The sequence below is a fragment of the Myotis lucifugus genome, unplaced genomic scaffold (genome assembly GCF_000147115.1).
Source record: "Myotis lucifugus unplaced genomic scaffold, Myoluc2.0 scaffold_342, whole genome shotgun sequence".
NCBI classification, from domain to species: domain Eukaryota; kingdom Metazoa; phylum Chordata; class Mammalia; order Chiroptera; family Vespertilionidae; genus Myotis; species Myotis lucifugus.
The window spans coordinates 360,060-387,046 of NW_005871390.1; the positions used below are offsets into that span (position 1 = coordinate 360,060).

The window sequence follows — 26,987 nt, forward strand, 5'->3', positions numbered from 1 at the left end:
TTAATTTTGAGAGCTAATTGCATTCTGTGCCCCTTTATTGCAAGTCAGTGGGCATTTTCTAAGAATACAGTGGGGCCTTGACTTGCGAGTGTCCTGACTAATGAGTTTTTCGAGATACGAGCCGTCTCTCTGCCGATTTTTTGCTTTGAGTTGCGAGCTAAAATTCGGGTTACGAGCCAGCTTCAGATACTCCACCGCTAGTTGGCGCAGCGAACATCACAGTGAATGTCACATCAGCCCAGCATCACGTGTCTCACTCGTTCACTTTAAGAATTGACATACGAGTAATTTGAGTTACGAGCTCCATCACGGAACGAATTAAACTCGTAAGTCAAGGCCCCACTGTACTGAGCTAGGAGGTTTTGAGAGTGACAGGCAGCCCTTTTGTGGTCATGCTTTTTCTCTATTGAAATAATTCTTGATCTCGTCTGGATATAATGACTTTGTCAGTATGTCTTGCAAATATTTTTTCCTTGTTGTCATTTGCTTTCCTCACAGTGGCTTTTAAAGAGCAAATATTAACAAATTTTAATGACCCACTTGATATTTTCTTGGTGTGTGTTTGTCCCATTTTTCTGTCCTATCAAAGAAATCTGCCTAACCTAAGGGAAACAGAGATTTTTTTCCCCTGTGTTTCTTCTGGAAATTTCATAATCTTCCATTCACGTCTATGATTCGCTCTGAATTGATTTGTGTATACTATGGTGTGATGAAGTTATCAATTCTGAATAGGCAGACATGCCCTTAAATGGAAGACCTGCAAGAATTTTCAATTCTCTCTAAATTGAGCCTGTTAGTGCAATTTCCACCAGCTGTCCCAGCTCATCCCACCTGCCACCCACCGAACACATGACCTTCTCCAGGTGCCTGAGATGGCAGCTTGCAGCCAGAAGCTGCCCACAAAGTCCTAGACCTGGCCCAGCCCCACCTCGGTCACCTTGGGCCAGCCCACCAGTACCAGAAAAATCTTGCCTAGAAACTGGAAAAAGCTGGGGCTTGGTCCTCAGAAGGGGAGGAGTGTGGGTAGTGAGAGCAGGTCAGAGGCTTCCTGTATATGATGCCAATCAAACCGCTGTGTGGAGAGACGGCGGAAGGGACCAGTGCTTGAGCCAGTCCCTTGTCACACTGTGACATATTAAATTTGTTATATATGCTATTTATTAATATGGTTCATTTGGTTCCTCCCAACCAGAATCTAAAAAGGATGAGGGCAAGGATTTTTCTGTTCCGTGAAGAGAACAGAGTGGGGGCTATGGAAGGTGCTTAATGAGAATGTATTTGAGGAATCCACACGCGTTTTTCCTGGGTCTACCCAATGCACAAAACAAAATGTTCACAAATGTGACAACATGAACGAGGTCGCCATCCGGGACAGGATATCACAAGGAATTTATAAGTAAGAAAAGCCCCGTGTAAGAAATGCACAACATTTGACCCCACTTCTGGAAGAAATGAGATTCAAGGAAGAAACGTTCTAACCATGGGAATATCTTTTTATACGTGTGTTAGCGTGAAGAAAGTGTTGGAGGAAATAAGCGTTTGTGAGTAGTTATTGTGGATGAGGGTGACATGGGCGCCTTAGACCTGCATGGTGACCGCGCCTCCAGCCACACAGCTGGTCGGTGTTCTGACCATAGCCACGCCCCAGGGGGCGGGTCCCATGTAAGCCACGCCCACAGCCCAGTGCCATTCCCGCTTCAGACCCGCCCTGGAAGGGCGGACCGGCCCTTGGGCTCAATCGCGTCCCAGCTCTGCTCAGCGATTGGAGGAGGTAGCTCCCCCCAAACCAAGACCCGCCTCCATTCCGCTCCCTGCCACGCCAGAACCGGAAGCAAATGCGGGTATAAAGGTCCCCAGGCCCGGGGTGGGCACTCTCCTGTCATTCGCACCAGGTGAGATCTGCCGGTTGGCACATCTTGGACGGTGCACTCCTGGTGTCGGTGTGGGCGGTGCCCGACTGCGGGGGTGTCCCGTGGTCGGACACCCTAGGCGCTCAGCCGGTTGATGCTGAGACCGGGAGAGTTTGCTGGGAGGGTGACTCCCGAACCCTGCTTGCGAGTTCATTTGCCACCTTGGCCAAGTGAGCAACCGGATCTCTCTGAGCTACACTTTCCACATCTGCAAAACCGGATATCGCTTCCCCTCCAGTGGGCCGTGCGGCACCGGGGTGTGGCCCTGGGGGTAGGAAAGTGGCGGCCCCGAGGACTGGGGGAGGCCTGGGACCCCCTGGCCCCTCTCTTCCCATCTCCCTCCAGGCCATCACAATCAAATTCTAAATACTGTCCAACGTGTATTAATATTCAGAACGTGGCTATTGTAAGTTATCCGTCACAATGGATTGCTCTAGTTGGTGGCGTTGTGATGAGAGTGTGTGGCCTTTCTAACAATTCTTTGGTCTTTGTCAGGGTGTGCTGTCGGGCTCAATTGCAGGGGCCACTTGAGGTGGTCGGGTCGTCAGCTCTCTTGCCTTACGTACAGAACCCCTGTTTTGTTCGGGGGAGTGATGTGCTCTGAGAGGAAGAAAACCAGAAACACACAATAATGAACAAAAACGTCACCCCCTACTCTTCATTGCATCCACTGATTGCCACGCCCCGTGGTCCTGGACAATGAGAGGTCGAGAGAAGTCACTGGGGACAGAGATGTCCAGCTTGTACTCCTCACCCTTTGCCTCGCTGCCTCCCACCTCCCTTGGCGTTTATGCCTGAAATCCCCACCTGGTGCCTTCAGCTGGGGTGTAGCCATGAAGGTCACGGCCACCAGCTGAAGCAAGGCCCAGGAGCGTGGGCCTGCAGCGGCACACCGAGTCAGCCGCTCCACTTCTGTGTGGTTAACTTTTAGCATCTTTTTTTTTTTCTAAATATATTCTATTTATTTTTTACAGAGAGGAAGGGAGAGAGATAGAGAGCCAGAAACATCGATGAGAGAGAAACATCGATCAGCCGCCTCCTGCACATCTCCCACTGGGGATGTGCCTGCAACCCAGGTACATGCCCTTGACCGGAATCGAACCCGGGACCCCTCAGTCCACAGGCCAACGCTCCATCCACTGAGCCAAACCAGCTTCGGCAACTTTGAGCATCTTTATGTGAGGAAAAGAACCCTGTGAGGGTTCAGCCACTCATTTTTTAAACTTTTTTGTTATTGTTGTTAATCCTTACCCCCAGGATATTTTTCCATTGATTCTTAGAGAGAGTGGAAGAGAGGAAGGGAAGTGGGGAGAGAGAGAAACATGGATGTGAGAGAGACACATGGATTGGTTGCCTCCCGCATGTGCCACGGGGCCAGGGAGCGAGCCTGCAACCGAGGCAGGTGCCCTTGACCAGAATCGAACCACTGAGCAAGAGGCTAGGGCTTTTTAAACGTAAAAATAACTGGAGTTTCACAGAGAGGTCTTGTGTACCCTTGCCCCATCTTCCTCCAGTGGTAGCATCTTACAGAGCTTTCGTACAATGTCAAACCAGGAGATAGAGCCCTGGCCAGTGTGGCTCAGTTGGTTGAGCATCGTCCCGGTCTGGGAACATGCTCAGGTTTCAGACTTGATTCCCAGCAGGGAATGTGCAGGAGGCAGCTGATTGATGTTTCACTCTGATTGATGTTTATCTCTCACCTCTCTCTCTCTCTCTCTTTCTCTCTCTCTCTCTCTCTCTCTCTCTCTCTCTCTCTCTCTTTCTCTCTCTCTTCCTCTCCCTCTCCCTTCCTCTCTCTCTAAAAAAATCAATAAACTATTAAAAAAACAAACCAGGAGATCAACATTTGTACAATCCAAAAGGCTTATTCAGATTTTGGCAGTTTTACACACGTGTGTGTGTGTCTCTGTGTGTGTGTGTGTGTGTGTGTGTGTGTGTAATTTTCTGCCATTTTATTATTTAGATTTGTGCAAACTGCCACCAAAATCTGTTCATTACCACAAAGATTCCTCCTGAAGCCACTGTTTTAAGGATGCTTGAAATCCCTGATGTATCTGATACGTGGTTAAAATTTTTTCCTCTCTATAGATTTTAATTTTTTTTAAATCCTCACCCGAGGCTATTTTTCTGTTGATTTTTTTTTAGAGAGAGTGGAAGAGAAAGGGAAAGACAAAGAGAAACATCGATGTGAGAGAAGCACATCGATTGGTTGCCTCCTGCATGAGCCCAGACCAGGGCCCAAGCTGGGGAGGAGCCTGCAACCGAGGTACGTGCTCTTGACCAGAATCGAACCCAGGACCTTTCGGTCTGCAGGCTCTATCCACTAAGCCAAACCGGCTAGGGCACCTCTATTGATTTTTAGAGAGAAAGGAAGAGGGATAGAGGGATAGAGAGATAGAAACATCACAAATTGGCTGCCTCCTGCATGTCCCCTACTGGGGATCCAAGCCCTGACCTGGAATCGAACCCGTGACCTCTTGGATCCTGGGTCGATGTTCAACCACTGAGCCACACCGGCCAGGCTGATATGTGATTATTTAAAATTAAATTTTCCATGTGGGTTTGTTATGGATGTGTATTTTAAAATCTATGTTTGTTTGTTTTTTATTTGAGAGAGAGAGGGAGATGGGGAGAGAGAGGAAGAGAGAGAGAGAGAGAAAAATAGAACCCACAACCTGTATGTGCTCTGACTGGGAATTAAACCAGCAACCTTTATCAGTGGTTCTCAACCTTCCTAATGCTGCGACCCTTTAATACAGTTCCTCATGTTGTGGTGACCCCCAATTTCATTGTTACAAATTGAACATAATTAAAGCACAGTGATTAATCACAAAAACAATATTTAATTATATATGTGTTTTCCGCTGATCTTAGGTGACCCCTGTGAAAGGGTGGTTCGACCCCCAAAGGGGTCTCGACCCACAGGTTGAGAACCGCTGCTTTAGATGCATGGCTCGGCATTCAACCAACTACTAGTAAGCCACACCAGCCAGGGCTGGATGTGTATTTTCTAATTGTCGGTTTAAGACTTTCATGTAAGTCCATTAGGCCAAGCTCTTGAGAAAACTTGAAAAACACTGTTGGTAACAAATTTTGTGCCTCAATCTCCCATTTTGACTGTGAATTTTGCACCTTCTTTTTTTAATTGTCTTTATTGTTGAAAGTATTATAGCTGTTCCTTTTCTTCCCCATTGGCCCCCTCTATCTCGAACCCTCTCCCCCTCAGGCCTTTATCACACTATTATCTGTATCCATGGATTATGCATATATGCATATAAGGCTGCTCCTTTAATTATGTCTTTTTGTTCTTGTTTACAGTATTTTGAGGCCAACTTACTAGGAGAATACAGATTTAGAAATTGTATATAGATCAACATAATTTTTTCTTGTTCCACTCATTTATGCATTCATTGGTTGCTTCCTATATGTGTCCTGACAGGAGATGGAAGCCACAACCTTGGCATATCCGGATGATGCTCTAACCAACTGAGCTATCTGGCCAGGGTGGGAAACCATTGCTAAATTTGTTCTACTAAACACTAATTTTATGAAAATGATTAAAACATCTTTGCAGACCTTAGAAAATGCATTTTTATAATCTATATATATAAAAAGCCAGCAACAGTAATGGCTATAATGACCCTAATGACCAGTCACTATGATGCCCACTGTGGCCAGCGAACTGGCGGGGTCAGGGGGTGGGGCCAGCTGGCCAACCTCTTGGCCCCTCCCCCCTGCCAGCCTGCCCCCCCATCAGCCCGCCCCACCAGATAGTCACGCAGCCCCTCCCCCTGCTCAGACCCACCGCAGATGGCCCCCTCACCCGGATCAGGGGCAAGGCTGGCTGGCCAACCACCCATGGCCCCACCCCCAGGCCGCTGGAGCCCCCAACCCCAATCGGGGGCTGCCCGCCAGCCAATCACCTGTGGCCCCTTCCCCCAGTCTCCAGGCCCTGATTGGCCAGATCTCGGAGCCCTCTGGCCAACCTCCCACCATCTCCTCCTCCCAACAGGCCCAGCCCAATCTGCAGGACCCCACCCCTGTAAGAATTGGTGCACTGGGCCTCTAGTTATATTCATAAAAAAATGGTCATGATATTGGAATTTATATTTATACTCTATCCACTGCCAGTGGGTATTTTTGAAATGAGCATTCATAGGAAATGCTCTAGGTATTTCAGACCAATTTAAATAAAGTATTTCGTAAATAGGTTAAAATAGGCATGCAAATACCGTAGGAATATCACAGCCTTTTATATTTCAAAATTCTGTAGAGACACTTAGTAATTGACCCAAAAGGCATTTCTTCGCAGTGTGAAACGCACACCCGAGCATTCTAACATCTCACACCAGTGGCTGAGCTGAAACAGTTCTGCCTGCAGTCTAGGGACCCAGAGCCCCGCTCCCCATGGGAGCAAAGACCCTGGGCCCTGGGCTGCTGACCTTGGGGTTAGGGGAGGAAGTCGGGGCCTTCTGTGTCAAAGGTCAAACCCAAGCACCACCCTGCCTTGCTTTGTGACGTCACTATTGAGAGGTTTGTTCTTAAAAACGGGCACAGACTAACGGTGACTTTGTTGCCGGACGACCTCTGATGCCGCAGGTCACCAGGCCCTCCTGTCCTGTCCAGGGTCGGGGCCAGGGGCGCTCCGCAGAGAGACTGAGTCAGGACTTCCGGTCCAAGAGCAGGACTCCAGGGGGCCTCGGCGCTGGGGCCGGAGGCTGGATTGTCCAATCAGAGTCACGGAGAAGGAGAGCGCCTGGAAGAATTGGCTAGTGAGAGAACTGTCCAATCAGGGTGAGGGGCTCCGAGCATCGTCCAATCAGGGCCGGAGGCGGGCGCGCCAGCCGCGTGGACGTTGCTCTCCCAGGCCGGAGTCGCGGGGCGCGGAGAAGACGCGCAGGAACCGTTTTGGAGATCGACAGGGAGGTGGTGAGTGCGCGGGGCGGGGCTGGTTTGACCGGCGTAATCGTCTGGACACGGCTGTGGGCCTGGGTCCCCGCGCACCACCCCTAACCCCGGTCCGGAACCGAGTCTCCTTCCTCTGCCGCCGAGTGGGCGCCCGGAGTCCTGTCCCTTACCCCGTGGGGAGGTCCCACGGGTCCCGACCGGAGTATGCGCCTTCTGCCCTGGGGTGAAGTCCCAGCGTCCTGTTCTGTCCCCATCTGGGGGGCCCGCGGGTCCTGACCGGAGTGTCCACCCTCGGCCCAGGGGTAGGGTTCTGGCGCCTGGGTTAGGAGATAGAGCCCTGGCCAGTGTGGCTCAGTTGGTTGCGTGTCATCCCAGTCAGGGCACGTGCCCAGGTTTCAGGCTTCATTCCCAGCAGGAGATCTGCGGGAGGCAGCTGATGGATGTTTCGCTCTGATCGACATTTCTCTCTCATGTCTTATATCGATGTTTCTCTCTCTAAAAATCAAACTATTTAAAAACAAAAGAACAGGAGGTCAACATTGGTACAATCCAAAGGGTTTGTTCAGATTTTGGCAGTTTTACATGCATGTGCGTGTGTACACGTGTGTGTGTGTGTGTGTTGTGCTATTTTATGATGTAGATTCATGCACACTGCCACCAAAATCGGTTCATTACCATAAAGATTCCTCTTGAAGCCACTGTTTTTTGTTTGTTTGTTTTTAATATATTTTTATTGATTTCAGAGAGGAAAGGAGAGGGAGAGAGAGATAGAAACATCAATGATGAGAATCATTGATTGGCTGCCTTCTGCATGCCCCACACTGGGGACTGAGCCCGAAACCCAGGCATGTGCCATGACCTCCTGGTTCATAGGTAAGATGTTCAACCACTGAGCCATGCCAGCTGGGCCTGAAGCCACTGTTTTAAGGATACTTAAAATCCTTGATGCATCTGATATGTGGTTATTTACTTTTTTTTCCCTTTATTGATTTTTAGAGAGAGGAAAGAAGAGGGATAGCGAGATAAAAACAGTGATGAGAGAGAAATATCATAGATCGGCTGCCTCCTGCACGACCCCTACTGGGGATCAAGCCTGAAACCCGGGCATGTGCCCTGACTGGGATTCGAACCTGTGACCTCTTGGTTTCTGGGTCAGTGCTTGACCACTGAGCCACACCAGCTGGGTTGATATGTGGTTATTTAAAGTTAAATTTTCCATGTGGGTTTGTCATGGATGTACATGTTCTTTTTCTTAAAAGTATGTTTTTATTGATTTTAGAGAGAATAGAAGGGAGATGAGAAAAAGAGAGAGAGAGAGAGAAACAATCAAACTCACAACCTGGGTATGTGCCCTGATCTGGAATCGAACTGGCAACCCTTTGATGCATGGGACTGCGTTCAACCAACTGAGCCACACTTTATTTATTCACTAGGCCCAGTGCACAAAATTCGTGCATAGATAGGGTCCCTAGGCCTGGCCGGCGATCAGGGCCAATCTGTAGGGTGACCGGCGGGGTGATGGGGGGGGGCCCTGCTGGCACCCACCTTGGCTGGCCTGGGGCCTGGGGGCTGGGGGAAGCTCCTGCATTGAGCGTCTGCCCCCTGGTGGTCAATGTGCATCATAGCGACTGGTCGTTCTGCTGTTTGGTCGATTTGCATATTAGGCTTTTATTATATAGGATTTATTTATTTATCTTTATTGTTGAAAGTATTATAGATCTTCCCTTTTTTCCTCCATTGACCCCCTTTACCCCACACCTGGGCATGTTCAGACCCAGTGAGGGACAATACTCAACCACTGATAATCCATATCTCCACCCACCTCCCATGAAGGTGTGGAACTGTGTGTATTCCCCTCATAATTCTACTGGAAGAGAGGACATTTTTTGTATTGAGACACTTTTCCCCAGCAACATGTCTGGTTCAACCCCATAAAAACAGGAGTCATGCCCGGCCCATATGGCTCAGTGGTTGAGCATTGACCTATGAACCAGGAGGTTACGGTTCGATTCAGGGTACATGCCAAGGTTACGGGCTCCCTCCCCATTGTGGAATGTGCAGGAGGCAGCCAATCAATGATTCTCCTCATCATTGATGTTTCTATCTCTCTCTCTCCCTTCCTCTCTAAAATCAATAAAAATATCCTATATAATGAAAGGCTAATATGCAAATTGACTGAATGGTGGAACAACTGGTCGCTATGACATGCACTGACCACCAGGGGGCAGACGTTCAACGCAGGAACTGCCCCCTCGTGGTCAGTGTGCTCCCATAGGGGGAGCGTCACCCAGCCAGAAGCTGGGCTCATGGCTGTCGAGTGCAGCAGCAGTGGTGGGAGCCTCTCGCCTCTGCAGCGGCACTAAGGACCCCTCGGGGGATGTCTGCCTGTTGGCATAGGCCCTAGCTGGTTTTGCTCAGTGGTTAGAACATTGGCCCTCGATTCCCGTCAAGGGCACATGCCTCGGTTGCAGGCTCAATCTGCAGCCCTGGTCGATGCACATGCAAGAGGCTACTAATCGCCAGCACCGGTTTGGCTCAGTGGATAGAGTGTCGGCCTGCGGACTGAAGGGTCCCGGGTTCGATTCCGGTCACGGGCATGTACCTTGGTTGCGGGCACATCCCTAGTGGGGGGTGTGCAGGAGGCAGCTGATCGATGTTTCTCTCTCATCGATGTTTCTGGCTGTCTATTCCTCTCTGTGGGAAATCAATAAAATATATTAAAAAAAAAAGAGGCTACTAATCAATGTGCCTCTCTGACATCAATGTTTCTCTCTCTGTCTTTACCTCTCCCTTCCACTGTCTCTAAAAACACCAATGGAAAAGGTATCCTCTGGCGAGGATTAAAACACACACACACACACACACACACACACACGATGCTATTTTCTTCTTTTTTTAAATCCTCACCCAAGGAGTGAAGATCTTTTTTTCCATTGATTTTTAGAGAGAAGGGAAGGGAGGAAGGGAGGGGGAGAAAGAAAGAGACAGAGTGACAGACCAACACTGATTGGTGGCTATGTGCCCTTGAGCCTTCAGTGCATGGGCCGACGCTCTAACCACACCAGCCAAGGCGACATTTACAATCTTTAGTCCCTAATAGCGTGCTCCCTATTTTGGACAGTCATGTGCTGGAGACTCCCTGTGAAAGTAATGAAGGCAATGAGTGTGGAGACACCCTGAACCAGATCACAGATCCTCCTGTGCACGAGGCATCTGACTGGAGTTAAACCCTATGAATGTACTAAGTGTGGAAAAATCTTCACAGATCTTTGTTTCCTTCTGAATCAGCAAAGATCTCGCACTGGACACAAACCTCACCCGTGTGAGGAGTGTGGAAAAGCCTCCAAGTGTGTCTTGTGTCTAAGCACGCATGTGGAAACAGGCCTTGTGGAGAAACACTACCAAAGTCAGGATACTGGGAGATCATCTGAGAGATTCGTGAAGTCTGAGTAGTAAAAACTCCTTTCATTGTAAGAAATGTGGAAAAGCTTTCACTTGCCACTCATTCTTTCTGGGACATGTGAGAGGTCACTGTGGACAGAAAATTCACGCCTGTAAAGCATGCGGGAAAGCCTTTAGATATTATTCCTACCTTACACGACATGTAAGAACTCACACTGGAGAGAAGCCCTATGCATGTAAGCATTGTGGAAAAACTTTCTGTTGTTACTTCTACCTACACGAACACGTGAGAACACACACCGGGGAGAAACCGTGTGAGTATAAAAAGTGTGGGAAAGCCTTTGGAGTGAAACCCTATGAATGTCTGGAATGTGGAAAAGCCTAACCATTTTGGCTCAGTGAATAGAGCATCAGCCCACGGACTGAAGGATCCTGGGTTCCATTCTGGTCAAGGGCGCTATGGGTTGCAGCTTGACCCCTGGCCCTTGACCCCTGGGCACATGTGGGAGGCAACCAATCAGTGTATCTCTCACATTGATGTTTCTGTCTCTTCCCCTCTTTCCACTCTCTCTAAACATCAATGGAAAAATATCCTCAGGTGAGATTTAACAACAAAACAAAATAAAAAATGGGCAAAGAACTTGAATGGATATTTCTCAGAAGATGAGTTACAAATGGCAATAAATACATGAGAAGATTCTCAACATCACAAATCACCAGGGGAATGCAAATCAAACCCCCAAGGTGATACCACTTCTACCCATTAAGATGTCTAGAATGAAGCAATTCAGAAAAAAGGGATGATGTGAAGAAATGGAGACCCTTGTACACTTCCAGTGGGAATGTGACATGGTGCAGCCATTATGGAAGAGAGCTGGCGGTTCTCAGAAAGTTAAACCTCGTGTTATATATGACCCTACTATTCCCTCTCACCTGTATTGAAACAGCACTCAAATAGGTTACATGAATGCACCTTGCAGCACTCTTCTAAATAGCCAAAAGGTGGACATGTCTATCAATGGGTGAATGTTACCAAACAGAAAGTTCCACCACCTGGCACTAGGAGAGCCAAACACTAAACACCAAGAATTGTAGTGGAGAAAGGTTGGTTATTTTTATTATGAATGGAGCCACCCAAGAGAACAGGCAGCTGAAGCCCAAAGGCCCTAACTCGTTGAATTTTTATGGACAAGGGGTTGTATAGAGCAAAATCACAAGTCATATGAGTAAGGGATTTGGGGTCGTGGGTCTTGCTGATTGGTCAAGAATGAGATGAGGGCAGTAAATCATCATTTCAGATCTCTAGGTCGGCATCGGCGTCCCTCGGTTTAATGGGGACGTGGCCAGTGGTCCTTCTGCCTGAGGGCTCAGGAGCTGAAACACAACTTAGGCCGTGATTTTAGCTTTAGCTTCTTAGAAACTCAAACCTTGAGACCCTTAGTCAAGGAATGGCCGTTGTTTCTGGCTGTTGGGGTCAGTGACTGGCGGGGGACGGGCTCAGGCTCACAGGGCGCGCTTCGTGCTGCGAAGAACAACTGAACGCAGGGCTTGGGCTGAGCAGGGGAGGCTGAAGCCCACAGCCCGCGACCCCCGCCCGCTGCTCAGGCCGGGTCTGTGACTGTCCAATGAGGGGAGACCGAGGCGGGGCCCAGAGCAACATCAGGGGAGCAGGGGCGGGGTTGAGGGGCTGCCCAATCAAGACATGGGAAGGGGGGAGTCCTCAGAAACTGTCCAATTACGGCCTGGTGGCGTGACGGAGTTGTGCCCAATCAGGAAGGGCCAGCCTGGAGTTCCGGCCAATCAGCGGGGGTCCGCGCGTTCACCTGGAGCGGGCGCTGCCGTCCTGCGCCGAGGTCTCTCCGCCGGCGGAGGCGCTCTCGCGGGTCCGCGCGGGGCCTGGGTTCCTGTCATCTTTTCCCGCTTCCCGGGCTGCGGAGAGGACGCCGCCCCGAGAGCCCGGAGCAGGTCGCGAGATGGTGAGTGCGCGGAGCGGGCCGAGGCCGGGCTGTGTTGGTTCGGACCGGCTGGAAGCCGCGCGTCCCCCACTCCCCCAATCCTCCCGAGTGTCCTTTCTCGGTGGCAGGGTGTCTCGGCTCCGAGGCCTTGGCCGATCAGGGGGACCGAGGAAGGACCAGACGGCCGCCATCGCGGGCGGCCAGGGGCTGGGGGCGGGATGGACGCCGGGAGGACCTGGGCTGGACCCGACAGATATCGTCGAATCGGACTTGGTTCAGACTGTGCAGTGGGGACAGGCTGGGACCAGAGCTGTGCCGCCTCCAGGGAGAAACGGGCTTTTCTTCTCCGAGGCAGGAGGGGGAGCGGGAAGGCGGCGTGACGGCACCTGCCACCCTGTGCTCCGGTCAGCGCACTCAGCTCCGGTCAGCGGGCTTGGCGTCTCCGTGCTTGTTCAGACAGGATGGGGCCAGTGTCTGCGCCTGTCGGGAGGACATAAACTAGGAAAGCTTGGATAAAGGGTGGGAAATTGTGACCACTTGGTCAAGCCCGTGAAGTTTGAACAAGTCCAAGCTTTGTAAGGAGAGATTTTCATTCGAAAGGGTTCCTGCGCAGGCGAGGAGCGGGGACTGCACTTGGGCAGAGGCTGGGCAGCAGGGAGCACTCTCAGGCCGTGCCATCGGCAGGGGTCTCAGGAGTGGGCTTTCCGAGTCTTGCTTTTATGGAGAGGAGTCCACAAAGGTAGGAGGGACCTGGTGTGGTTGGGAGAGCAGCCCCGGAGGCCAGCATGTCCTCAGGAGAGGGTGTCCGGGGGCGGAGGACAGGCCTGAGTTCAGGGTTCTGGGGTCAGGAGAGCAGCTCAGCCAAGCTCTGCTTGGAGGAACACACAGCCGATCATTCAGGCCCAGAGAATGGGGATGTGGGTGTCTGCCTCTGGCGCTGTCAGAGGTAAACGTGGGAGACATCTGAGAGTCTTACCTAAGTCGGTGGTTCCTGCAATGTGCCTTTTTCCAGAGCAAGTGGTTGGGGTGGTGCCTTTCACCTTCCGTGGATGTTCCAGGAGAACAGGGTCAGGAAGGATTGAGTCAGCATTGTCACCAGGCGCCTGTGCAGCCTCTTCTGTGTCCAGCTCGGCGCTAGGAGCTTTCCCTTATTCCAGCCTCGGGTTTCTCCATGTTAGTGAGGGTGGCTCAGTGTCTCAGGTCTTTGTCCGTCCTGCTGACTCATATTCCCCCACTTAACCAGAGGTGCCTCTGAGAAAGTGTTTCAGATACAGTAAACGTCCTCTCTTTTACAGGATCGTGGGGAACATGCACACAGCTTCCCACCTTCATGCAAGGTTGGTGGAGATCCACAGTAAAAACCATAGTGACTCTTCCATTCAGGGTGCAGAGTCTGTGACACTTGATGTCAAAGATTAATGCAAACGTTGTGAATTATGACTTGTTATAGTTGGTTTGGCATCATCCACAGAGTTGCTGGAGTTAAGTGTGATTTGTGCAGACTGAGTAAGACTGTGAAGGGTCGTGGGTTCCATTCCAGTCAAGGGCATGTACCTCATTTGCAGACTCAATCCCTGGCTCTGGTCAGGGTGTGTGTGGGAGGCAACCAATTGATGTGTCTCTCTCACATTGATGTTTCTCTCTATCTCTCCCTCTCCCTTCCACTCTCTAAAAAAAACAAAACAAAAACTCAATAGAAAAAATGTCCTCCAGTGAGGATTAACAACAACAACAACAAAAAGCTAACAATGCCTTTGTCCCACCCCAGAGATTTCAATGGTCTTGGGTGTGGCATAGGCTTTGGACTAAAATAATTTTATATATTTATATATATATATATATATTTATATATATGTGTGTGTGTATATATATTTATATTTTAAATAATAATAATTGTGGGGAACATGCACACAGGTATTCTGACCGGTATGAGGTGATCTCATTTTGGTTTTAATTTGCATCTCTCTGATGATTAGTGACTTTGAGCATCTTTTCATGTCTAATGGCCATCTGTATGTCCTCTTTGGAAAACTGTCTGTTTAGGTCCTTTGCCCATTTTTAAAAAATATATTTTTTTTTACTGATTTGCGAGAGAGGAAGGGAGAGGGAGAGAGAGATAGAAACATCAATGATGAGAGAGTCATTGATTGCCTCCTGTCCACAACCTGAGCATGTGCCCCAACCGGGAATCAAACTGTGACTTCCTGGTTCATAGGTCAACGCTCAACCACTGAGCCACGCCACCTGGGCATCCATTTTTTTAATTGGATTTGTGTGTGTGTGTGTGTGTGTGTGTGTGTGTGTGTGTTACGTGGAGTTCTTTATAATTTTGGATATTAACCCATTATCAGATGTATTATTGGTGATGATACTGATTTTTTTAAAAATATATTTTATTGATTTTTTACAGAGAGGAAGGGAGAGAGATAGAGAGTTAGAAACATCGATGAGACAGAAACATCGATCAGCTGCCTCCTGCACACCTCCTACTGGGGATGTGCCCGCAACCCAGGCACATGCCCTTGACCGGAATCAAACCCGGGACCTTTCAGTCCACAGGCTGACGCTATATCCACTGAGCCAAACCGGTTTTGGTGATACTGATTTTTTAATATTGTATTTTAACTAATACCCCTGCTATGATCAGTTTTAAGTTAATAATTTGTCTGTAGGATTGGGAGATTTCTAAATACTAAATCTTTACATTTGGTACCAGTGAAGTTTAGTGTTTTCCCTTTGTAAATCTTTTCCCACATTGTTGTTTTTCATCGCTGCACTGGCTAGGCCTTCACAGGTGTACAATCGTATACATGCCCACCCTCACCTTTTTGTTCCTGATCTCAGAGGGAACAGTTGTAACATTTCACTGTTAAATAGGAAGTTGTCTCTGGGCTTTATGTAGATACCATTTCTTTCTGATTGTTCCCTTCTGATCTTTAAGTTGTATTGTCATCAATGACCAGTGACATGAGACCAGCATGTCCTCAGCATCTATAGACTGGAAGCCTATGGTTAGTGTGACTTTTTTTCATGAATGGATAAATTGTACTCATTGAACAATCAATATTTTTAAAAAGCATTTTAAAAATGTGTGTGTGTGTATATATATATATATATATATACACACACACACACACACACACACACACACACATATATGTATATGTATATATATTGATTTCAGAGAGGAAGGGAGAGGGAGAGAGAGATAGAGATATCAATGATGAGAGAGAATCATTGATTGGCTGCCTCCTGCACGACCCCCACACTGGGAATCAAGGCTGCAACCGGGTCATGTGCCCTGACCAGGAATTGAACCATGACCTCCTGGTTCATAGGTTGATGTTCAATCACTGAGCCACACCAGCCGGGCTAGATTGCCTTTTAAAACGCCTTTTGCCTCTATATTTATGAATGTCGTTGCCTTTGAATATTTTTTTGAATTGTCCCTTTCTGGTCTTGGTAATACTCTGTTTTTTCCCCTACAATTTGGAATCACTGATTATTTATTTAAATTTATTTTTATTGTTGAAAATATTAGATTCCCCCCTTTCTCCTCCAATGACCTCCTCCATCTCACTCCCTGCCCCTGAACCACTGATTTTTGAATATTTAGTACCTGGCCTAGGAACCCTTTGAGAATTGCATTTAGTATGTGGGGATAGTAGAATCAGCTGATTTTGTTTCTTTAAAGAACACAGACATTCTCAGGCGTTCTCTTGTGTCATCTCAGGTATGTTTACTGATTTCTATACATTTATCCCATTACATCTAATATTAAAAAAAATCTCTTCCCATAAGTTGTAATATCTCCTCGGTGTATTTAATCTATGAAACATCTGAAGTTTTGTTCCATTTTCCTACTCTTAATTTATTTGGTTAAATTCAATGGAATTTGAATGAAAATGCTATTAGTTTAAGGAGGATATACAGGGTGGGACAAAAATAGATTTACAGTTATTCATATGGAAAATAATAAAATAGCTCAGCTGGAGTGGCTCAGATGATCGATCTTCGTCCTGTGCACCAAAAGGCTTCAGGTTCTATTCCGGTGAGAGAGAGAAACATGGATCCTGTATGCCCCCTGACCTGGGCTCCAACCTGCAACCTAGGTATGTGCTCTGACTGGGAATCGAACCCACAACCCTTTGGTGTATGGGATGATGCTCCAATCAACTGAGACACCAGGCCAGGGCTGTCTGAACTTTTTAACAACAGTTTTATATGAGATATAATTTACATACTATAAAGTTTACCTATTTAATTTATAAAATTCATTGGTATCTGGCATATTTACAGATTGTGCAATTATTCTTATATTAGGACATTAAAAATTTTTTATTTATGGATTTTGAGAGAGAGAGAGAGAGGGAGAGAGAGATATTGATGTGAGAAAGACACATCGATTGGTTGCCTCCACACTGGCTCTGATCCAAGACAGGGATTGAACCTGCAACCCAGGTACATGCCCTTGATCAGGAATTGAACCCGAGATCCTTTGGTGTGCAGGCTGACGCTCTAACCACTGAGAAACACAGGCCAGGGCTTTTTAAAAACAAGTATAAAAAGTACAGTCTAACATAACAATAAAAAGCATAGTTAGCCTAAATTTTTTCTCATTACTTAACATGGCCATGCCATCATTGTGAAGCTAGCTGAGTACCAATTCACCTCTTGATAAGTAGGTTCCTATCACCTGAAAGGAGTATTATTGTATAAACAAGTGGGCCCATTAGTTATTTACTGCTTTTAACAAGCACATGCCACGTGGCTACAAGTTACTCGTGTTAGCACCTGCCTCTTCTTTTCTCTTAAGGTATCCCCCAAAAATGTATATGCACTTTGAGTGATTATAAAGTCAGTGTTTATTAACATACAGCTCATTTTCAAATTTTAAAAGAATATACAGAAATGACTAATTTTTTTTTCAATGCTTGTTTTCAAACTGATGACTGTTCTGGTCCAGGCACTGCTGATAATGCCAAGCAATGGATTGCAAACATTAGGAATTATTTCGTTTGTATTTGTGTGCCCTCAATTTGTCGACTGTTGCCAGTTTTGTACTGCAGATAAAGTTGATGTATCCCCATTTAAAAAAGTCTAGTGGCACTTTAGAATAAATTTTCTTTGTTCAAAGCTTAGTCTGGCTTCACCCATTATTTTAAATCAGTTAAATCTGAAAAGGATTGAAAACTGAGTTATCAGCTGTTAAAGTGTATATATATTTTTTGGGGACACCCTATATATCACACCCACATCCCCTTTTTGCTACATAGGCATAGTCTTTTTTTTAAATATACTTTTACTAGAGGCCAATGCACGAAGGAGTAGGTCTTCCTTCGCCCCGGCTGCCGGCACCAGCTTCCCTCTGGCACCCGGGTCCCAGGCTTCCCTCCAGCCACCGGCAGGCACCTGGGTCGGGCTTCCCTCGCAGCCCTGGCTTCGTCTAGAACAGTGGTTCTCAACCTTCCTAATGCCGCGACCCTTTAATACAGTTCCTCATGTTGTGGTGACCCCCAATTTCATTGTTACAAATTGAACATAATTAAAGCATAGTGGTTAATCACAAAAGCAATATGTAATTATATATGTGTTTTCCAATGGTCTTAGGCGACCCCTGTGAAAGGGTCGTTTGACCCCAAAGGGGTCGCGACCCACAGGTTGAGAACCGCTGGTCTAGAAGGTTGTCTGGAAGGACGTCCAGTCTAATTAGCATATCACACTTTTATTATTATAGATTGACTTCAGAGAGAGGAAGGGAGAGGGGGAGAGAAATAAAGGGTGTCCCAAAATTCACGCAAGAAGTAATTTTGTTAGAAAACACAGGTTTATAATTAAAAATTGTAAATTTTTTATTGATTCATAAAGTATACAGTTATGTATGGAATAGCATATCGGGTAAATGGCCTCCACGGCTTTGCTGGCATATACGCACTCTTTTCTTATTGCCTGAGCAGCCGCATTTTCGAAGAAGAATGGTCCGATGATGCCTCCAGCCCAAAATCCACACCAAACAGTGACACGTTGTGGATGCATTTGTTTCTCAACAATCACTTGTGGATTTTCTGAATCCCAAATGCGACAATTTTGTCGATTAACCAAGCTATCAAGATGAAAATGAGCCTCATCAAAATTCAGCCACATTTATGCAAAACGGTCATGGAAAATTTCAACAAAAGAGTGCGTATGTGCCAGCAAAGCCGTGGAGGCCATTTACCTGATATGCTATTCCATACATAACCCTATACTGTATACTTTATGAATCAATAAAAAATTTACAATTTTTAATTATAAACCTGTGTTTTCTATCAATTACTTCTTTTTTAAAAAAATATTTTATTGATTTTTTACAGAGAGGAAGGGAGAGGGATAGAGTTAGAAACATTGATGAGAGAGAAACATCGATCACCTGCCTCCTGCACACCCCCTACTGGGGATGTGCTCGCAACCAAGGTACATGCCCTTGACCAGAATCGAACCTGGGACCCTTCAGTCCGCAGGCCGACACTCTATCCACTGAGCCAAACCGGTTAGGGCCAAAATTACTTCTTGCGTGAATTTTGGGACACTTTACTAGTTTTGTGTTGATATTTGTTTTTCCTTCTCTTGGTTATGTAAACACACAGGAATGGAATTGCTATGTTTTGTGGTAACCATGTTCATCATTTTGAGGACCTGCTGGGCTATCTTCCAAAGTGGCTTCACTACTTTACTTCCCATAAGCTATGTGTGAGGGTTCTGACTTCCTCACATCCTCACCAGTACTTGTCTGTCTGTCTCACAGCCATCTTAGTAGTGTGAACAGATACCTGCTTTAGTTTTGACTTGCATTTTCTTGATGACTAATGGCTAGAATCTTTTAGGTGCTTATTGGCCATATGAATTTTTCCTTTTAAGAAGTATCTGCTCACATTCTTTGCCCATTATTTAATTATATTATTTGTCTTTATCTTGTTGCCTTTTTAAAAATTGTGGTCCTGTGAGTTTTCTGTATGTAGTTATGTCTGGTATCAGGTATGTGATTAGCAATTCCTAGTTTAACCCTGGTTGATGTAGTGTTGCCTTTTCTGTGCCTGATACAGTTGTGGGTTTGGTTTTGTGTGGTTTTTTGTTTTTGTTTGTTTTTTTTTAGATTTTGAGAGAACACAGTTTTTAAAAATTTCAACTTTTAAAATAATTTTTTGCCCTTTATTTTATTGATGTGATGTCATCCAACCCAACATTGCTCTAAAATACACATTAGGTAGTTTTTTTCTCTCTGTTAGAGTCGCCTTTAGCTCTATTACCATTAGATCCTTCAGTAATTCTTCTTTGTGGGACGATTTTTCTCATATTCCAGGCACAAGGTTGTTTGTGAGGCTGTGCTGGCTTGAAAATTTCTTCAGGAACCAAGTTCCCCTTTTACCCAACCGGTGTGCCAGGCCCCAGGCTTGGCCTACACCTATGCCCACAGTGTCCACCTCAGCGGGGGAGGGGTTGTGTCTCTGCCTCTGTCAGATATGAGGGGACTAGACCAGGCTCCAGAACACTGCTGACTTACAAGGTGAGAGCTGTTTAGATCAAGCAGCACTGGAATCTCAGTGTTCATGACTGTCTGACATCCTGGTTCCAGGTCTTGGAGCTGACAATAACTATTGAGGAGCCAAGTATCTGATTCTACATTATCTGAACAGTGACTTCATCTTCAGTCTTTTTTTTAATCCTCACCCCAGGATATTTTTTTTCTATTGATTATATATATATTTTTTATTGATTTCAGAGAGGAAAGGAGAGGGACATCAATGATTAGAGAACCATTGATAGGCTGCCTCCTGCATACCCCCTACTGCATACCTGCAACCGGGGCATGTGCCCTTGACAGGAATGGAACCTGAGACCCTTAGGTCCACAAGCTGATGCTCTAACCCAGCCGTGGGCAAACTATGGCCCGCGGGCCGGATCCGGCCCGTTTGAAATGAATAAAACTAAAAAAAAAAAGACCATACCCTTTTATGTAATGATGTTTACTTTGAATTTATATTAGTTCACACAAACACTCCACCCATGCTTTTGTTCCGGCCCTCCGGTCCAGTTTAAGAACCCATTGTGGCCCTCGAGTCAAAAAGTTTGCCCACCCCTGCTCTAACCACTGAGAAAAACCAGCCAGGACTCATTTTCAGTCTTTAACATACTCAGAATCTGCTATATAACAGTAAAAGCCATTCTTTTAAATTATGTATGGACTAGAGCAGTGATTCTCAACTTTCCTAATGCCTCGACCCTTTAATACAGTTCCTCATGTTGTGGTGACCCCCAATTTCATTGTTACAAATTGAACATAATTAAAGCATAGTGATTGATCACAAAAACAGTATGTAATTATATATGTGTTTTCCGATGGTCGTAGGCGACCCCTGTGAAAGGGTTGTTCGACCCCCAAAGGGGTCATGACCCACAGGTTGAGAACCGCTGGACTAGAGGCTCAGTGCACAAAATTCATGCACGGGTAGAGTCCTTAGTGGCTGCTGGCTGCTGGCCAGGGCCTCCGTCCCTTCCCCCCGGCTGGCCCCACCCCCAGTCGAACTCCCGGGGGAAATTTGCATACTACGCTTTTATTATATAGGATAAGTTTATATCACTTGTTCTTGTACTTTGCTTCATGGTTCCAAGCTCTTACCACTATTGACGATAATGCATTTTATTTGCTTGCTTAATGTCATTTCCCAAAAGAGCATGAGCTTAGGTGTCCTAGGAAATGAGTTCTGTTCCAGCCTCCCCCATCCTCCTGCACATGCTGGTGAAGAGGTGCCCTGTTGAAACAGAATATGTGGGATGTTTCAGGACACGGTGGTCTTTGCGGATGTGGCTGTGTGCTTCACTCGGGAAGAGTGGGCTTTGCTGGATGGTGCTCAGAGGAAGCTCTACAGAGAAGTGATGCTAGAGACCTTCAGGAACCTGGCCTCAGTGGGTAAGGATGGCTTTATCCCTCACTTAGTCTTTTAAGGAAAAAGTATTTCTTACAATTGTTCTTTTTTATTGGGTCCAAGGAAGGGCAATATGTTAAAAAAAAAAAAAAAGACTTATGTAATCCAAGCCTTCATGGAACATATCTAGAGTCAAATATCTTTTTCATGATAAAAAAAGTTTTATATATTAAGTTGACTTTTTATTTCTCTTGAAAAAAAGTCTGAGGCCTCCTAATTTTTATAAGAATGAGCATAGTCTCCAGTTTGCTGTGAAAACAGCTTTATGGTTCTCACCCATGAGGCCCTTCTCATTGATTGTGTGTTGCCCTCCATCCTCCATCATGAGGACCTTTTCTCCAGGGGCAGGGCATCAGCCAAACACACCATCAATCTCCTAATGGCAGCTGGGGGCTGTGAAGAAAGGCTTCATTTAAGGGCCTCTGTGTCTGAGAACTTCAGAGAACAACAACCCGCAGGAAGAATAGATTCTGGATAAGGGATTGCTATTTGGACAAATCTGTTAGAAACGTGACTCACCCTGTGTTTGAGAGGGAGATGTTTTACATTTACCCTGCATTCCTGTTGGACTTTTTATTGTATCCTCACTCACTTGGGAAGACTTTGGCATCTCCTGTAAAGGGAACATTTGGGCATGTGCATTCTGCCGTTCCTCCCTACTTTGCATTTTTTTATAACATTTATATTTATTTGGTCTTTATCTTTTTTTAATAGTATTTCTTAGTGACCAGGCTGCCATTTTGACTCACTTTTCCTATTATTGTCAAAGTCCCAAATAGCAAAGGTCCTTAGAGTTTTTCTTTGCTTATAAACTTATTCTTCCTTATAAAAATTATTTATACTTTTGGGTCAGTATATGAAAATAAATCCATACATTGTTCTTTACTTCACCATTTTTCCCCAGGAATTTAATTTAATTATGCTATCAGTTGTTACAGATTGTTTCACGCAAGTTAAAACCCAAGCATCATGTCCTGGGCAGGATAATTTGGAGAATGAAATATCCAGTGAAGAGAAAATACTACAATTCATAAGGAATGATTCCTGGTCTGTTTTTAGAGAAAACTTTACAGTTTATAACATTGCAGATGAGCAACAACCTCAAGAGAGGCATCTGGGGTGAGTGGCACAGGGGAACAGGGGATCTCAGCAGTGTTAGACTAACTTGAAATTAAAGAAAAAGTACAAACCTAGCTAGCTAATCAGTAGGGTACTCAGAGAATTTTCACAAGACACTATTTTCATACATGTGATGTAGCTATTGAGTGTCTGAAACAGAATTCAGATGGAAACCATGATCAGGAGACCCCATATGTAAGAAACACTGGAAGTTATGGCCCTATTTTAGTTCAGCCATAGCAATAAGCTTGTTTCATGATGGAATAATGCAGACAGTACCAAAAACATACCCGTGCATTGAAAATGGTAAATGTGGTCATTAGAACCATCAATAATCAGTAATAAAGAAATCACTTATGAGCATTAATCACTAATAGTGTGTTTCCTGTTTTGAATAGAAGTCATTTTGTGGAGAGTCTCTGTGAAACTAAGGAAGGTAACCAATGTGGAGACACCCTGAACCAGATCACAGATCTTCCTGTGGATGAGACACATATCCCTGGAGTTAAACACTATGAATGCACTAAGTGTGGAAAAGTCTTCAAGGATTGCTCTTTCCTTATAAATCAGCAGAGATCTCCCACTGGACACGAACCTCATCCCTGTGAGGAATGTGGACAACCCTGCAGGTTGGTTTCATGCCTGAGTACTCAGGAGGAAACTGATCTTGTGGAGAAACCCTATAAATGTCAGGATACTGGGAGAGCAGCTAAGAAATATGTGAAGAGTCTCAGTAATAAAAACTCTATTGAATGTAAGAAATGTGGAAAAGCTTTCACCTGCCACTCATCCTTTCGGGGACATGTGAGAGGTCAGTGTGGACAAAAAATCCATGTGTGCAAAGTATGTGGAAAAGCCTTTATGTATTACTTTTACCTTACAGGACATGTGAGAACTCACACTGGAGAGAAATCCTATGAGTGTAAGGCATGTGGGAAAGCTTTCGGTAGTCTTAAATACTTTAGAAGACATGTGAGAACACACAGTGGAGTGAAACCCTATGTATGTAAGGAGTGTGGGAAAGTCTACAGGTATCTCACAAATCTGCAAGAACATGCAAGAACACACAGTGGGGAGAGACCCTATGTATGTCAGCACTGTGGGAAAACCTTTAGTCGTCACTCCTCCCTTCGAGGGCATGTAAGAACACACAGTGGAGTGAAACCCTATGAATGTCAGCAATGTGGTAAAGCTTTCAGGTTTCCTGCAAACCTGCAAGTACATGTGAGGACACACACTGGGGAGAGACCCTGTGAATGTCAGCACTGTGGGAAAGCATTTAGGTATGCTGCATCCCTGCGAGTACATGTGAGGACACACACTGGGGAGAGACCCTATGAATGTCAGCAGTGTGGCAAAGCCTTCACTAGTCACTCTTACCTTCAAAAACATGTCAGAACACACACTGGGGAGAAGTCCTATGAATGTAAAGAATGTGGGAAAGCTTTTAGGCAGCTTCAACATTTTCAAGGTCACATGAGAATACACAGTGGAGTGAAACCCTATGAATGTAAAGAATGTGGGAAATCCTACAGTTTTCTCTCATCCCTTCGAATACATGTGAGAATGCACAGTGGGGAGAGACCCTTTGAGTGTCAGCAATGTGGGAAAGCCTTTAGTCGTCTCTGCTCCCTTCAAGGACATATGAGATCACACACTGGGGTGAAACCCTATGAATGTAAGGAGTGTGGGAAAACCTTCAGGTATCCTGACAACCTGCGGGTACACGTGAGGACACATACTGGGGAGAAACCTGATGAATGTCAGCAATGTGGGAAAGCCTTCAGGTATCCCACATCCCTGCGAAAACATGTGAGAACGCACAGTGAAAAAAATACCTGAATGTCAGCAATGTGGGAAGGTTTTCACGTATCTTGAGTATCTGCAGGCACATGTGAAGACATACAGTGAACAGAAACTCTGAATACAAGAACCATGGGATGCCTTCATTCTTCCTTTAAAATTTGTGGTGTGAGCAAACACACTGGAGATAAAACTGTATGGATGGAAAGAATAAGGAAAAATCTTCAGATATAGCACTTCACTTATTTTGTACATGAAAATTCAGAGCAGGAATGAAATCTTTTAATTATTGTAAATATGATATTGACTTTGTAAATAGCTCATCCTTAACAGTGATTTCCAGTATATTAATTTCTGGTCCATGTTGCTGATATGAAAACTTGAGACAAGAAATATTTCTTTGTCCCTAAAATACTATACATATTTTATTACCTTGGACTTTTTTTTTTTATAATTTAGTGATTTTTTTAGTCAAATTTACAGTTGGGAAAATAGGCTCAGAAAGCCAAAGTAATGTGCTGAATATCATCAACAGTTAAGAGTTGCTGGGACTCCCCTTTTTTTTTTAAATAGCAAAATTTTGCCTGGCCAGTGTGGCTCAGTGGTTGAGCATCGACCTATGAACCAGGAGGTCATGGTTCAATTCTGTTCATGGCACATGCCCCGGTTGCAGGCTCATTCCCCAGTCTGGGGCATGAAGGAGGCAGCAAATCAGTGATTCTCTCTCACCATTGATGTTTCTATCTTTCTCTCCCTCTCCTTTCTCTGAAATCAATAAAAACACATTTTAAAAAATTAAAATAAAATGGCAAAATTTTGTTTATATTTGTAAATTGAGTGTTAAACATATTATCCCTTTTATATTTTGCTCTTTTAAAATATTTAAAATGTAAAAAGGTTTTTTAAATTACAGTTTACATTCAATATTATTTTGTGTTAGTTTCAGATGTAACAGCATAGTGATTAGATTAAGTGGTTTTTATCTTTTTATGTGAAACGATGTAATTTTATTTTTATTTTTCCTTAGTAACTTTACTCATTGATCTACTGATCACATTAACTAACAACATATGTACTTAAAAAAAATCTGTATTGTTGAAAGTATTACATATGTCCCCCTTTTTCCCCATTGTCACCCTCCAGCCCACCCCAGACCCTCACCACCCCACTGTCTGTGTCCATGGGTTATGCATATTTGCATATAAGGTCTTTGGTTGATTACCTCCCACCCACCAACCCTTCCCCACCTTCCCTCCGAGATTCTGCACTGTGTTCCATGCTTCCATGTCTCTGGATTCACTCCAGTCATCAGTTTATTTTGTTAATTAGATTTCACATGTGGGTGAGGTTATGTGATACTTGTCTTTCTCTGACTGACTTATTTCACTTAGCATGATACTCTCCAGGTCTCTCCATGCTGTCTCAAAGGGTAAGAGATTCTTCTTTTTTACTGCTGCATAGTATCCCATGGTGTAAATGTATCACAGCTTTTTTATCCACTCATCTATTGATGGGCATTTGGGCTGTTTCCAGATCTTAGCTATTGCAAATTGTGCTGCTATGAGCATAGGGGTGCATACATTCTTTCTGATTGGTGTTTTGGGTCTTTTAGGATATATTCCTAGAAGTTCCATATTTAATTTTTTGAGGAAACTTCATACTGTTTTCCATAATGGCTGCACCAGTCTGCATTCCCACCAGCAGTGCACGAGGGTGCCTTTTTCTTCACATCCTCGCCAGCACTTGTCATTTGCTGATTTGTTGATGATTTGCTGATTTGTTGATAGTAGCCATTCTGACAGGTGGTGAGGTGACATCTCATTGTCATTAAAACTATATTGACAACCAAAAGCCTAACCAATGGACAGAGACACCAGGGGGGTGAGGGCATGAATGGGAGGGGGCAATGGGGGGGGATAAGGACACATGTAATACCTTAATCAATAAAAAAATTATATTGATAAATTTTCATTTATTACAAATTTTCTTAAAGTCCTAAAGTATGTCTGTGAGACACACACACATACACACACATACTGTTCTCTGGTTCCTGACACAAGGCTCCTAAACCCCCTGCAATTTCCTAAGTGATAAGAGCACTATGAACATCTCTGTTCTAATGAGGTGATTCTGGGGAGCTCCTGGAAGGAGGCTGTCATCAGAAGGACCAGCCAATATTAGAACGTTAGAATGTTCAGATCTAATCACACCCTCCAGGGAGGGATAGGGCTGAAATGGAGTTTATACTTGATCATGCCTACGTCAGGAAGACTGCAGAAAATCCCAACAGTACAAGGTTCAGAAAGCGTCCAGGTGGGGGAACACACCCACATCTGGACGGTGACATCCCAGCTCCACAGGGACAGTAGCTCCTGCGCTCACGTCCCTCCCAGACCTCACACTGTGCCTCTTTTCACCTGGCTATTCATCTGTATCCTTTATTATCTCCTTTAATAAACTGGTAAACATAAGTCAGTGTTTCCCTGAGTTTTGTGAGCTGCTCTAACAAATTAATGGAGGAGGAGGTCCTGAGAACCTCAATTTGTATCCAAGTCCACAGAAGCTGTGGGTAACCTGGGGACCTACTATTTGTGACGAGCATCTGCACTAAGGGCAGTTTCGTGGGTCTTGAGCTCTTAGCCTCTGGGATCCGATCCTATCTCCAGGTAGACAGAGAGTGTCAGAACTGAGACTTCAGGACATCCGGCTGGTGTCACAGAAATGCTTCTTAAGTGGAAATGCTCCTTTATCTGGTGGCCAAATGTGTCAGAAGTGAAGTGTTCGGTGTGAAAGTAAAGGAGAAAGACAGGAGGACAACTGTAGGCTTTTCCAGTACAATGTCTACTGAAGGATATAAAGTGATCATAATGAGAAATTGTAAAACAGGGTCAATGACATCAAAGCATAAAGAAAGACATGCCGAGCCC

The 26,987-nt window shown here is 45.4% G+C and overlaps 1 protein-coding gene and 1 pseudogene across 4 annotated transcripts; both read left to right on the forward strand.

Annotated features, from left to right (window-relative positions):
• The first annotated feature begins 1,349 nt into the window (after positions 1-1,349).
• Positions 1,350-10,777, forward strand: LOC111828366 (annotated as a pseudogene).
• A 1,354-nt stretch (positions 10,778-12,131) lies between these two features.
• On the forward strand, positions 12,132-24,119 carry LOC102425908 (zinc finger protein 77). Of its 4 annotated transcripts, XM_014466505.2 has the most exons (4): positions 12,132-12,196; positions 20,996-21,122; positions 22,068-22,257; positions 22,656-24,119. In XM_014466505.2, the coding sequence occupies exons 1-4, from the start codon at positions 12,194-12,196 to the stop codon at positions 24,097-24,099; spliced, it is 1,764 nt and encodes a 587-aa protein (XP_014321991.2). In that variant the 5' UTR covers positions 12,132-12,193; the 3' UTR covers positions 24,100-24,119. The 4 variants fall into 4 exon arrangements, with proteins under 4 accessions (XP_014321991.2, XP_023620439.1, XP_023620441.1 ...); XM_023764671.1 differs by lacking the exon at positions 12,132-12,196 and having other exon boundaries at positions 20,964-21,122; XM_023764672.1 differs by lacking the exon at positions 12,132-12,196 and having other exon boundaries at positions 21,013-21,122; positions 22,043-22,257.
• The last annotated feature ends 2,868 nt before the right edge of the window (positions 24,120-26,987 follow it).

Excerpts from the sequence above, each read along its gene's own strand:
- LOC102425908 (XM_023764671.1), top strand. The coding sequence starts at position 20,987 with ATGTTTCAGGACACGGTGGTCTTTGCGGATGTGGCTGTGTGCTTCACT. Across the intron at positions 21,123-22,067 it reads CAGGAACCTGGCCTCAGTGG|TTGTTACAGATTGTTTCACG; the intron begins GTAAGGATGGCT and ends TTATGCTATCAG. Across the intron at positions 22,258-22,655 it reads CCTCAAGAGAGGCATCTGGG|AAGTCATTTTGTGGAGAGTC; the intron begins GTGAGTGGCACA and ends TGTTTTGAATAG.